This window comes from Rhinopithecus bieti, unplaced genomic scaffold (assembly GCF_001698545.2).
Source record: "Rhinopithecus bieti isolate Rb0 unplaced genomic scaffold, ASM169854v2 scaffold_10347, whole genome shotgun sequence".
Taxonomy (NCBI): Eukaryota; Metazoa; Chordata; class Mammalia; order Primates; family Cercopithecidae; genus Rhinopithecus; species Rhinopithecus bieti.
The window spans coordinates 494,796-508,540 of NW_016806836.1; the positions used below are offsets into that span (position 1 = coordinate 494,796).

Sequence of the window (13,745 nt, forward strand, 5' to 3'; positions counted from 1 at the left end):
AGGGCAGATCACGAGGTCAGGAGTTTGGGTCCAGCCTGACCAGCATGGTGAAACTCTGTCTCTACTAAAAATACAAAAATTAGCCGGGTGTGGTGGCGCGTGCCTATAATCCTAGCTACTCAGGAGGCTGAGGCAGGAGAATCGCTTTGAACCCGGGAGGCAGAGGTTGCAGTGAGCCGAGATCATGCCACTGCACTCCAACCTAGGTGACAGGGTGAGACTCCATCTCAAAAAAAAAAAAAAAAAGAATGGGACTGTTAGTCCCGACTTCAGTTTACTCATCTAGGAGTGGGGTTGATAAGTATAATGGCTCCTGCTTTATAGTTTTGAGGATAAATGGGTTAGTTCATGTAAAGTGTTTAAAATCATATCTGATGGCCGGGCACAGTGGCTGAAGTCTGTAATCGCAGCACTTTGGGAGGCTGAGGCAGGCGGATCACTTGAGGTCAGGAGTTTGAGACCAGCCAGGCCAACATGGTGAAACCCCGCCTCTACTATAAATACAAAAATTAGCCCGGCATGGTGGCACGCAGCTGTAATCCCAGCTACTCTGACCGCTGAGGCAGGAGAATCTTTTGAACGCAGGAGGTGGAGGTTGCAGTGAACTGAAGTTGTGCTGCTACACTCCAGCCTAGGCAACACAGCGAGACTCCATCTCCAGAAAAAAATAAAATTAAAAAAAAAAAAAAAAAAAAGACTGAGCCAAGAGTGAAATAGTAACAGCAACTAAATGAGTGCTGATTCTGTGCAATGTTGCTGCAAGCTCTTGGATTTATTCGTTGGCCGGGCGCGGTGGCTCAAGCCTGTAATCCCAGCACTTTGGGAGGCCGAGACGGGCGGATCACGAGGTCAGGAGATCGAGACCATCCTGGCTAACATGGTGAAACCCCGTCTCTACTAAAAAATACAAAAAACTAGCCGGGTGAGGTGGCGGGCGCCTGTAGTCCCAGCTACTCGGGAGGCTGAGGCAGGAGAATGGCGTAAAACCCGGGAGGCGGAGCTTGCAGTGAGCTGAGATCCGGCCACTGCACTCCAGCCTGGGCGACAGAGCGAGACTCCGTCTCAAAAAAAAAAAAAAGAAATGATTTATTCAATGATTCCAGGTACTTATTATTATTCTTCCCATTGTACTGATGAGAAAAACAAGGCACAGAGAATTTAGTACTTCAAGCAAGGCTGCACAGCTGGCAAGTGGTGTGGCTGGAATCCATACCCAGAGAGTGTGGCAGCAGCAGCCACACACTCAATCACTGCACGGTTGTGCTTCTTGATGTGGGGAAGAGAAAGGAAAAAGGTTACAGGTGCAAGAGAAATGGGGCTGGTTGTTAAGCCAGGGCTCAAATGGGAAGACATCTGATGGAGGGTGCAGCAGGGGAGACGCCTTGTTGGCTGTGGGGAATCCTTTCAGAAGCAGGAGGGAAGATGTAGACGTGTTGAGGCCCCGCAGAGGAAATGGCTTGCTGCTGGGTGGTTTGGGGAAGTGGAGAGATCCGTTGATTGTAGGAAGGATCAGAGTAGAAGATCAAGTACCACGGCTCCAAGGAGAAGAGCACAAGTTAGAGAATGGAAAGAACAGGTGGATGATCTGAGTGGCCGGAGCAGAGCAAGCCGCAGGAGGGTGGAGGGAGATGGTCGGAGATCAGAAGGGCACAGCGCCATCCGGGAGGCTGGTGGGTCATTTTCCGGACTTGGGCTGTTACTGAGAAATAGCAGTCATTGATGGATTTTGAGCAGAGGAAGGACAGGAGCTGACTTGTGTTTTGAAAGGATCACTGGCAGACTGGGCATGGTGGCTTACGCTTGGAATCCCAGCACTTTGAGAGGCCAAGGTGGGCAGATCACTTGAGCTCAGGAGCTCCTGACTAGCCTGGCCAACATGGTGAAATTTGAAACCCCATCTCTACTAAAAATACAAAAAAAAATTAGCCGGGTGTGGTGGTTTGCACCTGTAATCCCAGCTACTCAGGAGGCTGAGGCAGCAGAATCGTGAGGCTGTGTCTCAGAAAATAAACAAACAAACAAATAAATAAATAAATAAATAAATAAGTGGCTGGGAACGATGGCTCATGCCTCTAATCCCAGCACTTTGGGAGGCCAAGGCAGGCAGATCATGAGGTCAGGAGATCGAGACCATCCTGGCCAACATGGTGAAACCCCCGTCTCTACTAAAGACACAAAAAAACTAGCTGGTGTGGTGGTATGTGCCTGTAATCCCAGCTACTTAGGAGGCTGAGGCAGGAGAATTGCATGATCATGGGATACGGAGGTTGCAGTGAGCTGAGATTGTGCCACTGCACTCTAGCCTGGGCGACAGAGTAAGACTTTGTCTCAAAAAAAAGGAGAGAAAAAAAATAAAATAAAAGGATCATTGGCAGCCTGGGTGGTATGGTGTGCGTATGTGTATGTGAGTGCATGTGTACAAGTGTTTGCAAGGGCAGAAGCAGAGAGCTCAGGTAAGATTCTTGCAACCATCCGGATGGGAGATGGCGTTCTACTGAGCTCTAATATATGTCAAGTGCTGTGTTCGACTCTTGAGGGCATGATGGTGAAGAATTCAGACAAGGTCCTTCCTTGCCTTGTGAAGCGCTCAGCCTGGTGCACAGCTTCTCAGCCTCTGCACTATTGACGTTTGAGGCTGGCTAATTCTCTGCTGTGGGGTCTTGTCCTGTGCATTGTAGGATGTTTGGCAGTACTAGATGGCAGTAGCACTCCCCACTTGCCTGAAAGATCTTACAACCCAAAATGGAGACAACCCAAAATGTCCCTAGACATTGCTAAATGTCCCCTTGCGGGGGCAAAACCACTTGTTCTAGTGGGAGGGAGAAACACAGCGAATAAATCCGTAGTCTTCTGCCCATAAAAGTAATTGCTAGGAAGAAAAAAGAGTAGGGCCTGAATTTTCCTGCTTTTATTTTCCTTGTGCTCCTGCATCCCTTGCTCGGCGCCCCACCCGCGCGCGCTATGGCCATCTGCCTGATGAGGCGCGATCATTCATCCCCTGCCCTTTCCACCAGCCCTTTTTGTTTTCCCTCCCGCCATTTGCCTAATCCTGCCAGTCCCTCCTAGAAAGAGGTAAAAAAAACAAAACAAAACAAAACTCCACACCCCTCTCCTCGTAAGCATCTTCAGCAAGGGAGGGAGGCTCCTATCTGCCTCTTTGTGGCTGTAACATGTGTGGCTGTAACATGATGCAATCAGCTCCAGGCTCTGAAGGTGAGCCCTTCTGACACTGTGCCCGAAGTTGGCCTCGGTTCTAATTGGCCAAAAAGGAACAAAATAAAACAAGATATTTAAAACACGTCCCTGCCTCAATCCTGTCCATTTCGCGTAACGGTCAGAGAGGCCTGCTGTAGCTGGAGGCTGATAACTGCAAGTGTGCTTATTTTCGGAGACAGCCGAACAGGCTATCTCGGGATGCAGCTTGTGGGGCCGCTCCTGCCGCTGCTCGCCTGGCTGGAGGCCAGCGGAACGGGTGAGCCATTTCAGGGAGGCCAGGCCTCAGCTCATAAGGTGCTGGGGGAAGGGAGCTGGGGCCAGCCCTTCCTCTCCCTCAGGGCCAGCCCTTCCTCTCCCTCGAGACCAGCGTTGTTACTGTGACACTCTGCCTGGCTCCCTACAGCCTGATTCTGTACCCCGATCCTCTCTGTACCCTGGGAATATTAAGAGAGACATGTTTTAATCTATTTTTATTAGCTCATTGCTTATTAATATCACCAAGGAACCTGCTTGTTTAGGCCTGTGCTGGCTTTTCTAGCCAGAGGCAGAATGATTGGACTTTTGTCTTCACTTTCCTTAAAGGGCTGAAAGCCAGGGTTTCCCAACCTTGGACATTTTGGATCAAATACTTCCTTATTGTGGGGGGCTGGTCCTGTGTACCATAGGATGTTTTGCATCATCCCTGGCCTCTACCCACTAGATACCAGTAATACAACCTCCCTAGCTGTGACAACCCACATGTCTCCAGGCACTGCCAAATGTCCCCTGGAGGGCAAAACCCCCCATGGTTGAGAACCACTGGTTTCATGGAATATAAAAGCCTAATTTTAGAGATGGCAAAGTGTTCTCCCTTGACATCTTGCATCTTGCTGGAGGTTGGGAGGGAGAGGGTCGCTTCCTCTGGGCCTCAGTCTGTAATGAGGGGCCTTTGAATGAGTCTAATCTAAAAGTTCCCTTCAGCGCCATCATTCAGTACTGAAAACCCACCTCAATAGGGTTGGTCTTCTTCAGGTTGCAGCACTGTGTTGTGATCACACCACTGCACTCCAGCCTGGGCAACAGAGCGAGACACTGTATCGAAAAAAAAACAAACAAACAAAACTGGTCTACCTCCTAAAATAAAACACAGATTATGCAGTTGCTGTTGGTAGGTTTTAGCCTCATTGTTTCTGCTGTGCTTGGTTCGGCTTTGCTTTGGTTCTTTTCTTTAGAGGCAGGTGAAGGTACAGAGTTTAGGGATGTGAAGTGCTAACGGGGAGGGGCGTCTGATCTCTGGCACTTCCCAGCTGTGTGACCTTGGGCAGCTCACTTCACCTCTCTGGGCTTAGTTCCAGGTTTCTAACAATGTCACCTACTTCAGGAATCAGTCTATGTAAAGCACTAATTTAGAAGTAGCTGCTGGGATACTCACTGCAGTGGGGCTTTAAGAGGAGCTGCTGAATGGATTTCTAGATTGAGACCTGCAACATTTGGTTTTATTTCCTGCTTATCAGCCACATTCCATCAAGCCCAGGACCAGCCCTTCGTAGGCCTCTGCCCCAGGCTTTCTTTTCAATCTGTGTTCCTCCCAGGATTCCATCTGCCACCATACTTTTGTGTCTGTCCCCAGTCGAATTGCTGTTTTCCAGATAACCTCAGACCTACCCGAATGCCAACAGCATTCCTCAAACAGAGCAGAGCTGCCAGAATAAGCCAGCAGCTTCCTGCTCTTTGCCCCAGAAAACATTTCAAGTGATCAAGTGATCAGAGAGAGGGAGGGAGGCGGGGAGGATGCTGTAGCTGCTTATGCAACAAGCTTTAATCCCAGGTTAAAATCCACCACGCACACCAGCGGCATATTTTATTTCCTCATTGGTTCGTGGAATTAGCTGCATGCCAGATCTGCCACCAACCCCACAGTCCTGTTTGTTCCCCTCAAAGCAGCACCCGCAGAAACAAACAGCATTCCATATGGGATGGTGGTGGAGGGCCGCTGCCCACACAGCTAGGAGGGCGAGCACCGAGCACGCACTGCTTCACTGTGGCCTCCACCTCTCGCCTCCTCCCATTTGGTCTCCCCATGCAGCTTTCTACCTCCAGGAAGAGCAGGCCCCTCCCTTCTGGTGAGGCCCAGGCCTGCTGTCCTGAGCGCTGGAGCTTTGTCAGGTTGGGTGGCCATGGAACTGTCCCTCCCTGCAGCTTGGCCTCAGCAGTCTAAAACAGTAACAACAGCAACATCCTGTCCGTTTTCATAAAGCTTGGGTCCTGCCCTGCATTACAGCGAGTTTCAATTCCCAGCTCGTTCCTGAGCCTGTTTGATATGAGATTCCCGGCCAGGAAGAATTTATGTACCAGCAGTGGGCATCTGTTGTCCATGTGGGGGTTGGAGGGGCAGGGAAAGCAAGCCATCAGCTCTTCGTTTTCTTTGTGGGAACTGTGTGGGACAAGAAAGCCCACAAGTCCTAATTTTAGGAGGAGAGGGCAGACTTTATTGCTCCGGAGTTATGCCTCCTGGCATATGGCTGCGTTAACTCTGGAAGCTTTCTCCAGCCTCTAAAGAATGGTGTTTATTTAGCTTCTGTGGTTCCAGCTTGCTGTTTTAAAAAATCCTGTTAATTAAGCACCTTGTCATTTAAAATGCCGAAGAAGGAAAGAAAGCGAGAAAACTTGGACATTTTAAGGTCCTTTTCGATCTCTGGGTACAGACCAACTGTAAAGGCAGCTTTAGGGAGGAGACCGGCAAAGACCTCCTAACGCAGTTGAAGTGGGTAGAATGATAAGCAGCTCTGAACAACCAGTTAATATTTTACTGGGGAGTGGTGCCAGAGATGGGGGGTGGGGGGGCTGCCAAATGGAGGGCTGTGTGTGAAATCGCTGCTCCATCTGCCTTGGGGGACGAAAAGAAGCCGTTCTCTGTGCAAATAAATGGAAGCAAGAATCCTTAGGAAGCCCAGGGGATTTGTCTGCCCACCGAGGAGGGCCCAACTCCCCCAGGCACACACATACAGGGATGATTGTGGCAGGAAGGGCTGACCTACGGGGGTAGGCCTGATGCATAATGGGGGCTCTTGTTTCCGGGCTGAGCGTGCCATCTTTCTGTCTCCCTCTGGATTGAAATGGCTTCTCAGCCCGAAAGGCACTGCCTGTGCCCTGGATTCACAAGGTACACGCCTCCCTGGGAAGCAAAGGCTGAGAGACAGCGGCTCTCTCTCTCTCTCTGCATCTGCCGGGAGAGCTGCAGCTGGTATTTTTCCACAGGCCTTTGCTGCGATCTCAAGGCCTAGTTTTTCCCAGCCAGGCCCGGAGTCCGAGAGAGGGTTAACAGGCAGGAAGCCGAAGGCATCGCAGGCTAATACGGAAGTCAGATTTGTGTTTAACTGACAGGTTTAGCAGGCCTCGGCCGTGGGGGAGGGGCCGGGAGGGAAGGGAAGTTTGTAGATCCAGGCATGTGGCCTGCGAGGAGGGCTTTGGGTTTTTCTTAGGGTAAGGACGGTGAGGGGTCCCCCTTGGCATCGTGGCAGGGAGGCAGGAACCCACGTTGATTTTGCACGCAGGACTGGCTAAGCAGGGCGAGAGGCCCACGGCTCTCTGGCCTGCCTTGCAAGGGGCATGGGGACAATGACTATGCAAACTTGACCACTCTGCTCCCCTCCTCCCCTCAGCAGCTACTGCTCGCTCCTCTGAGAAGTCAGGGCTGCTCTCTGCTGATTTTTCGTGGCTCCCCCGGTCTGCCTGCTTCCCCAGCTCCTCAGAGGCCTGCCTCAAGCCCCTTTTTCTGGCCCCCTTGGCTGTTTCCGTGGGACTCCCCACTCCCCAGCTTCCCCTTCCCCTTGGAGAGCCACCCTGCTGGACTGTTCTAGAAAACGCCTGGCCTTCCTCCCTGGACATGGGCCGTTTCTCTGGGGGCAGGTGAGGGTGAGCCGTTCCAGCCCACTCCAAGAAACTCCCTTCCCAGGGGCCTCCAGTCCTCAGGCTTCCCTGGAGCAGGTCAGGCTGGCTGCCCTGGCTGGCCCGTGCCGGGAAATCTAGCCAGGGTGCAGGAGAAGTGCGTGTGGGGGCCCCTTTCCCAAGTTTTTCTTGCTGCAAAAGGCCTAGCTTAGCCTGTCTTTTTCTATGCACAGGATGGCTCTTGCTCACCCGAGCCTCACAAAGATAATCGCTCAGGAAGTGTTTCAGCCAATCCGGGGCGGCTTTACACTCCGATTTGCCAGGGCAGCCAATCGGGGATGAGCTTTTATTAGGCGGCCAGATCATCAGCCGAAGTGCCAAACCCTTTTTCTGTGAGAACTAGGAGCCTGTCCTCCATGTTTTATAAGTATTGACATTACACAGTGTTAACAATGCATCCACAGAGGTAAGCTCGACTTTTTAACCATCTTTTTTCCCCCTCCCTCTGAGACATCCGAATTGTGGGCGAGCAGTGTGATTTCTCTGTGGCTGGCCGTGCCACACTCACCCCCAGAGCACTTATGTTAACTTGGAACTGTTTAGAGAGAATTTTTTTGCTTTCTTGGGTCACATGGCTCAGTAGCCATTAGCCATAGCTTGATTTTGCAAACTGGCAAGGGCCTGGCACACCTTTCCTTCCACCAGGGCATGGTGTTTCTGGAAGAGTTTGAAGCTAGATCCTGGTATGCCAAAAAAGAAGCTTTTTTTTTTTTTCTTCTTCTTTTCTTTTTTCTTTCCCTCTTCCCTCTCTCTTCCCCCCTCTCTGTCTCTGAGCAGTCCCCCCCCCCCGCACTATTGTCTTCTCTTTTGCCACATGCCCTGCTGGGGGAAGAAAATGGAAGGTAAGCAAACAGGCTCCTCTCCAAGGAGAGCTCATGGCAGACAGCAGAGCAGGCAAGTTTGCCTCTCCAAAGAGGTTCTGGGAAGGCTGGATAAGTTTTGACAAGAGAGGAGCGTGTTTGCAAAAGAATTGAGGCCTCAGTAGAGCAGTGCTAAGGAGAGTCTAGCTCCTGGGGCCTAGGTGGGTGGTGGTGTCTGTACACGGTCTTCTCTTATTCTACAGAGCTTCTGCACTTGAAACTACATTGTTCAGCCTGTTTTCCTGACTTAGGTTGCTACAGAGTGTTCTGCAAGCCAGCCTACAGCCAGCAAATGTTTCTGAAAGTGTTTTCTAGGTTTTGGAGGAAGTTTTTGGAGTAGGGATGGGGACTGGGGGGTGTGGGGAGAGAGATCTTGGACAACATCCTGCAAAAAAAAAAAAAAAAAAGAAAAGAAAAGAAAAAATCTGCAAGGATTCTGAATCCCTTAGTTTTCTACTCTTGCATGATTTTCAAGGAACTAATGTTACCTTTTATCCTTGTTTTCATTTTCCTGTCCCTTTTATACATTGTATCCTCCTCTCTTCTCCTGTGTGATGGAGTGTAGAGGAAATAAAATCATGTCTGTGGCTCATGACAGCATTCCATATTCAGTTGTGTTGTTGTTGTTGTGTGTTTTTAATAATACCATGTAACTGTTTAAAAAAATTTCCTTTTTGATCAAGTCCCAAATCTGCCAGCCTGTTCTCTCTTCCTAACTGTGGAAAAATGAGACGGTTGCTTGAACATTTGTTGGGTAAGTAAAGCAATCCATTTCCTCTGTGACCATGTTTGAAGAGTTTTGCGAACATTTGGGGTCTGTTTGTAATAGGGGGTCTTGGCTGCAGGAGTTGGGGGCTTCATTAGCAGGAACAAAATAAGGGCTTTTTAAAGAGTGTCTTAATTTTAGGTGACTGTTTGAATCCACTGTTTTTCCTGATAACCTGCAGCTAGGATTGAAGATTATACTTCCTGTTTACCCTGAGTCAGGGGAGAAGTGTTTTAGTTCATTGTGACTTGACTGTAGACCTTTAATGGGGTTTGTTTGGATATTCAAACTGTGAGTAGGTGATGTGCTTGTGAAATGTAATGAAACTGCTTGTTCTTAGAGTTGCAGAGCCCTAAAAACATTGGTGGGGCAGAAGCTGGTGGTGGTGGTGGTGGTGGTATGTGTGTGTCGGGGGGTGGTGGTGTCCGTGTGCTCATGCTTTAGGACTTACATATGGTGCAAAATCTCATCTGCCACCAGACTGGGTTTGATTCAGGACTCACTGACCAACACATTTTGGCCTTTTTTCAGGTCTCATCCACCCATCTGTATGCATGCTGGCCCCACATAAGATTTGTCACTTTTTACATTTCCCTTGACCTCTTAAGGCTGCAGCTAGAAGTTAAGTGGGAAAAGTAGAGTCTTGTTTAGCATTACCTTTAGAATTTCCCTAGAAGTTCAGTACGTAAATTTTCAGCTTGGAGACCAATCTGACATGACTGTAAATGCAGGAAATATATTCAGTTGCTGTGTTATGTCAACTTTATGGAGTCAGTAATCTTTTTTCTTTCAAATGAGTGTCCAGTAGCCCACTTTCTGTCACCAAATTGGAAAAAGGCTCATTTAATCAGGAGTAATGTTTCGTACCACATTCTAAGTTGAAAAAAGTCTGTGCAAGACAGGCCAGCTTAGCTTCTTAGAGTACAACTGCAGGCAGTTAATGATGTTACATACTTAAAACTGAACAGTGCCACTGCCCCAAACAAGTAAGTTCAGACACTCAGCTATTTTCTTTGTTCTTATCTCCTTGCTGTAAATGGAAATTACATATTGAGGTTCTTGTGGCCTCTCTAGAAGCAGCGTCTAATCATAAGACTCCTGGTTTGGTGCCTTCAACGTTTGCATAATACTGTGTTTGTTGGGCTGGAAGGGAACTTAAGGGCAAGGCATTTGTCCTCTAAAAGCTTGCATTAAAATGGCTCCCACAGGTTTGGAGAGCCAAGATCTGTTTTCAGATGTACAGCCCCCAGCAAGTTGCCAACACTGGACCAAGCTAGCTACTTTTCCTCTGGTACTGTGACCCCTACCAAGCATGAGTCTGTAAAAAGTTAATTGCTTTCAAAGTAGCATTATTTTCCAGTTTCAGGAAAGGGAAAAAAATGTCTGCATTGCAGCAGGACTAGGTAGGGACGGCAGTACTGGCTCCCAGAGCAGCCCAATGGGGTTCTTCTACTCTAGCTTTTAAACCAATAGACTTGGAGGAAAGGTTAAAGATTGACAATTACAGTGGCCGAACTAAGAACGGGCCTTCTGGAAATTTCTACCGTCTTTGCTCCTTTTAGGAAAAGCGGATCTGCCAAACAGAAGAGTCTCCTACCTTCCATTCCTAGGTCATCTCCCTTCCCTTCTTCCCCCTCAACCCCCCTTCTTTTTCTCATCAAGGTAGAATGTTCTCTCTGCCACGTTTGTAAATTGCAGAGGGAGGAACAGAATGTTGGGCTGTTTTCCTTTTTCCTTCTGCCTCCTCAGTCCCCAAAGAGGATACACAGCTGCAAGGAGCAAACACAGACACACTGAAGCTTTTGATTCCTCTCCTTTTTTTTTCCTTCAAGACCCTCCAGGATGGATTCACTTTCTGCTTTGGGAAATTAAGTGGCATTCACGTGGGGGAGGGGGAGTAACTGCTTTTATTAGCTCCAGAAAATGGTCAGTGTTCAGTCTGTAACTAGGAATTAATTATATATAATCACTCAGTAAACTTTCTACAGAGTTTTTCTAATTGCTGAGCCTGATCATAGTTAGCCCGTTGGAGCCAAGTCCAGTTACTTTTATAATTAACAGCTCAAAGATTTGAGTCAGAAAGAAACAATTGGGGGCCTCTTGGATTATAAATTAGGGATGAAAACAATAGCTTTTTCTCCTTTCTTTCTTGGAACCCCTTTTATTTTAAACAAAACATTCCCCTTTTCTTTCCCTGGGAGAACCAGTGGGGAGACTGCATCAGGTCTTAAATATGAGGAGGGGAGACACTTTTTAGGAAGTGGGGTGACAGTAACCTAGAAAACCCTGAGGCAAAGGTAGGTTTTTAAAAGCCCAGCCACTTCCAATGTGTGATGTCTTTGTTTCTTTTGCCCTCTTTCCCCTTCTCTCCTGTGGCAGAGGCAGCAGACATTTGTCAGCCTGGGAACCCTCAATCTGGCTTTGCCTCTGGTTGACTCTGGAAAGAAAGATACATTCAGAGGGGCCTTCGCTACTGCACAGCAGAGATTTAAAAAGGGAATATGTTTTGAAGCCCTTTGGTTACTCTTAAAATGCAAAATCTGAGCAAGGGTTCACCCTTGGCTCAGGTTGCTAAGATTATGGTTGCCCTCCCCCCTACTTCCCACTCTCCTTGCAGACAAACAAGCAGGCAGTGGCCATGCCAGCTCTGCAGCCAGTGTGCTGCCAGCCTGCCCCCCCATCCCGATTACCTACCTACCGGCTGGCGGGGGCCAATGGCCCGTCCTTGCCCTGGCATGGCCTTGGGCACTGTGCCCTCCTTTTTCCCCTGGAGCTAAAAAGCAGTCACCTTGAAACTCCTCACTCCCAGCACCAGAGGAGTTCTGAGGCCAATGCTCAGACCTGTAACAGTAAATGACGTTATCCACTCAGGCTGTTAGTTCGGCCTCTGAAAGCGGGTTTTGCAAAACCCATTGTTAATTCTCAGGCTCTGTTGGGGGTGGTCAGAAATCTAATTTGTGAGTATCCTGTGCATTGGATAAGGGAATGTTTTCCTTGTGTTTCTCCTCTGCAGACTCGGATTGTCTTTCCTTGATGTTAACTGTCTTAGGACTGGCTGCTTCAGAGGGCTGGGTATTTGGTGGCTGTTTGCAGGCTTATAAACAGCCTTTTTATTTTACCTTGGCTGTAGACTGAGGTGCAGCCCTTTAGCTTGGCTTTTCAGATGCCTGCTGTCCTTGAAGCACTTTCATTTTACCTAGCACCTTTTTGGTATGGATGCAAAACTGGTTTCTAATAGACTGAGAAGAGAAGGGGGACTGGGCTTCCTCCTCGCCTCCCCCCAGCCTGCTCCCTGGGAACATTTTTGTGTTTGCACAGACACCTGTCCGTCTGCAGTTTGTGCCACGGGGCTGCACAATTCCTAACCTTCTACCCACCTAATTCCAGGGCAAGGGGGCCTCATCACAGAGCCTCATGTTGAAAGCTCAGGATCTACAAGAGAAGGCTTTTCCTTAGGAACCTGTGACTTCACAAACTCTCCCTGTCATTGCAGAGTTTTTTTTAAGCTTCTAAACGTTGGGTTGTTGGTGTCCTTTGGTTCAGCTTTTCCTAGTTCTGGTATTTAGGAAGGTGGCTTTGAAACTAGCAGGGCTGCTTAAACAAGAGCTACAGCTATTGAACAAACTGCTACCATTTTAGCTTCAACACAGGAATGAGGCAGTGTTGCCAGACGCCATTTTAAGAATCCTGCATAAATAGCTTAGCTACCGATGACTCTGCCTGTTTTAGGTGAGTGCTTATATAAAGCTGCTCTGCTAACCACTCCCCCCCACCCCAATTTCTTAAAAAATTAATTGCAGATTTAGGGAAGCATGGTTTTTAATTTTGATGTTCACTATTTTGTAATCTAGAAGAGGAAGATGTTATGCCTTGGGGATTAAATATTTCTTACAGCCTGGACCATTTTGGTATTTTGAATGAAAGTAAAAACCAGGAAAAGTCCTTTCGAATGATGCATGATTCTTGAATTGCTGTGCGATGATCCTCATCTGTAGAACCAGAGTCTTGTGCATGTTGGTTATATATTCTAGATGGCTTAGATATTCTTCTTTAAAAGTCAAATAGTAGGGGCACTTGGGGAAAAGAAATATGTGGGCATTGTGTATCCAGGCATTTTTCTGTCAAAACTAGATGCTTGCTTTTTTCTCTCTCTTGGAAGTGTTGAGGAGATGAGATTCCTGGGAATTACGGACCATCCCTGAGTCCTCAGAATTAATAATCAGAAGGCTTAAAGCATCCTGGAGGTGCAGTAGTTCATCTGCAACTTTTAATTGCTCTTTTTTCAGTGCATGCAGGTTAAGAAGTAAGCATAGGTTTTCTTGCTCAGGCATTGGGAAAGAAATCTTTTATTCTTTTTGAGATGGGATGGGGTGGTCTTGGTTATCTTTGCAGGTACTGTTATTTCTTTGAATTGCCTGAAATGTATCAGTTTGTGAAATCTACAGGCAAATGACTTGGGTAAAGTGAGTGTAAGAGGTGGTGGTGTATACAATGTATCTAACTAGTTGATGGTGTATTTTCCTATTGGAATGAGAAATTGTTTGCTTTTCAGCTAATTTTATCCTTTTCTTTGCGGGCCCCAGTTTCCTCAACAGACCTTTAAAGGGAGAAAAGTAATGTCAGTTTGAAACAAGAGCTTGTTGTCTCATTGTTTTTGATTTAAATCATCAGGGTTGCTGGAAGCTAGCAGATATGGAAGGAAATAAGCTGTCTATGTTCTAAGACTTTAATGTATTAATGACAGAAGTTCAAAGTATTTTCTCCAAATGCAGCTGCTTTTCTTTTAACAATTATTTGACTGTTTTCTTCCCCAAATGACTGAACAGTTCTTAACCGAAATTGACCAACATCAGTGGGGCAATTCAGACAGGTACAGATCTTTTCTTGCCACTACTTTTGATGTAATATTCATGTTTTTTTTTTTCCTAATAACATACTAGTTCTTAACACTAAACCAAAAAAAAAAAAAAAAAAAA

At 47.6% G+C, this 13,745-nt stretch overlaps 1 protein-coding gene and 1 long non-coding RNA gene across 2 annotated transcripts in view; one reads left to right on the forward strand and one right to left on the reverse strand.

The window, feature by feature from the left end:
- Positions 1-7,441: 7,441 nt before the first annotated feature.
- Positions 7,442-13,745, forward strand: part of ZMYND8 (zinc finger MYND-type containing 8) — a 152,753-nt gene continuing 146,449 nt past the window's right edge. The window contains 1 exon segment of the mRNA XM_017877885.1: positions 7,442-7,549. Coding sequence (XP_017733374.1) covers positions 7,536-7,549 — 14 coding nt within the window. The 5' untranslated portion in view covers positions 7,442-7,535.
- On the reverse strand, positions 9,583-11,699 carry LOC108533309 (uncharacterized). Its single transcript, XR_001886695.1, has 2 exons — positions 11,468-11,699; positions 9,583-11,206 (listed from the first exon to the last, which is right to left on the reverse strand). It is a non-coding gene; the product is annotated as an uncharacterized LOC108533309 (long non-coding RNA).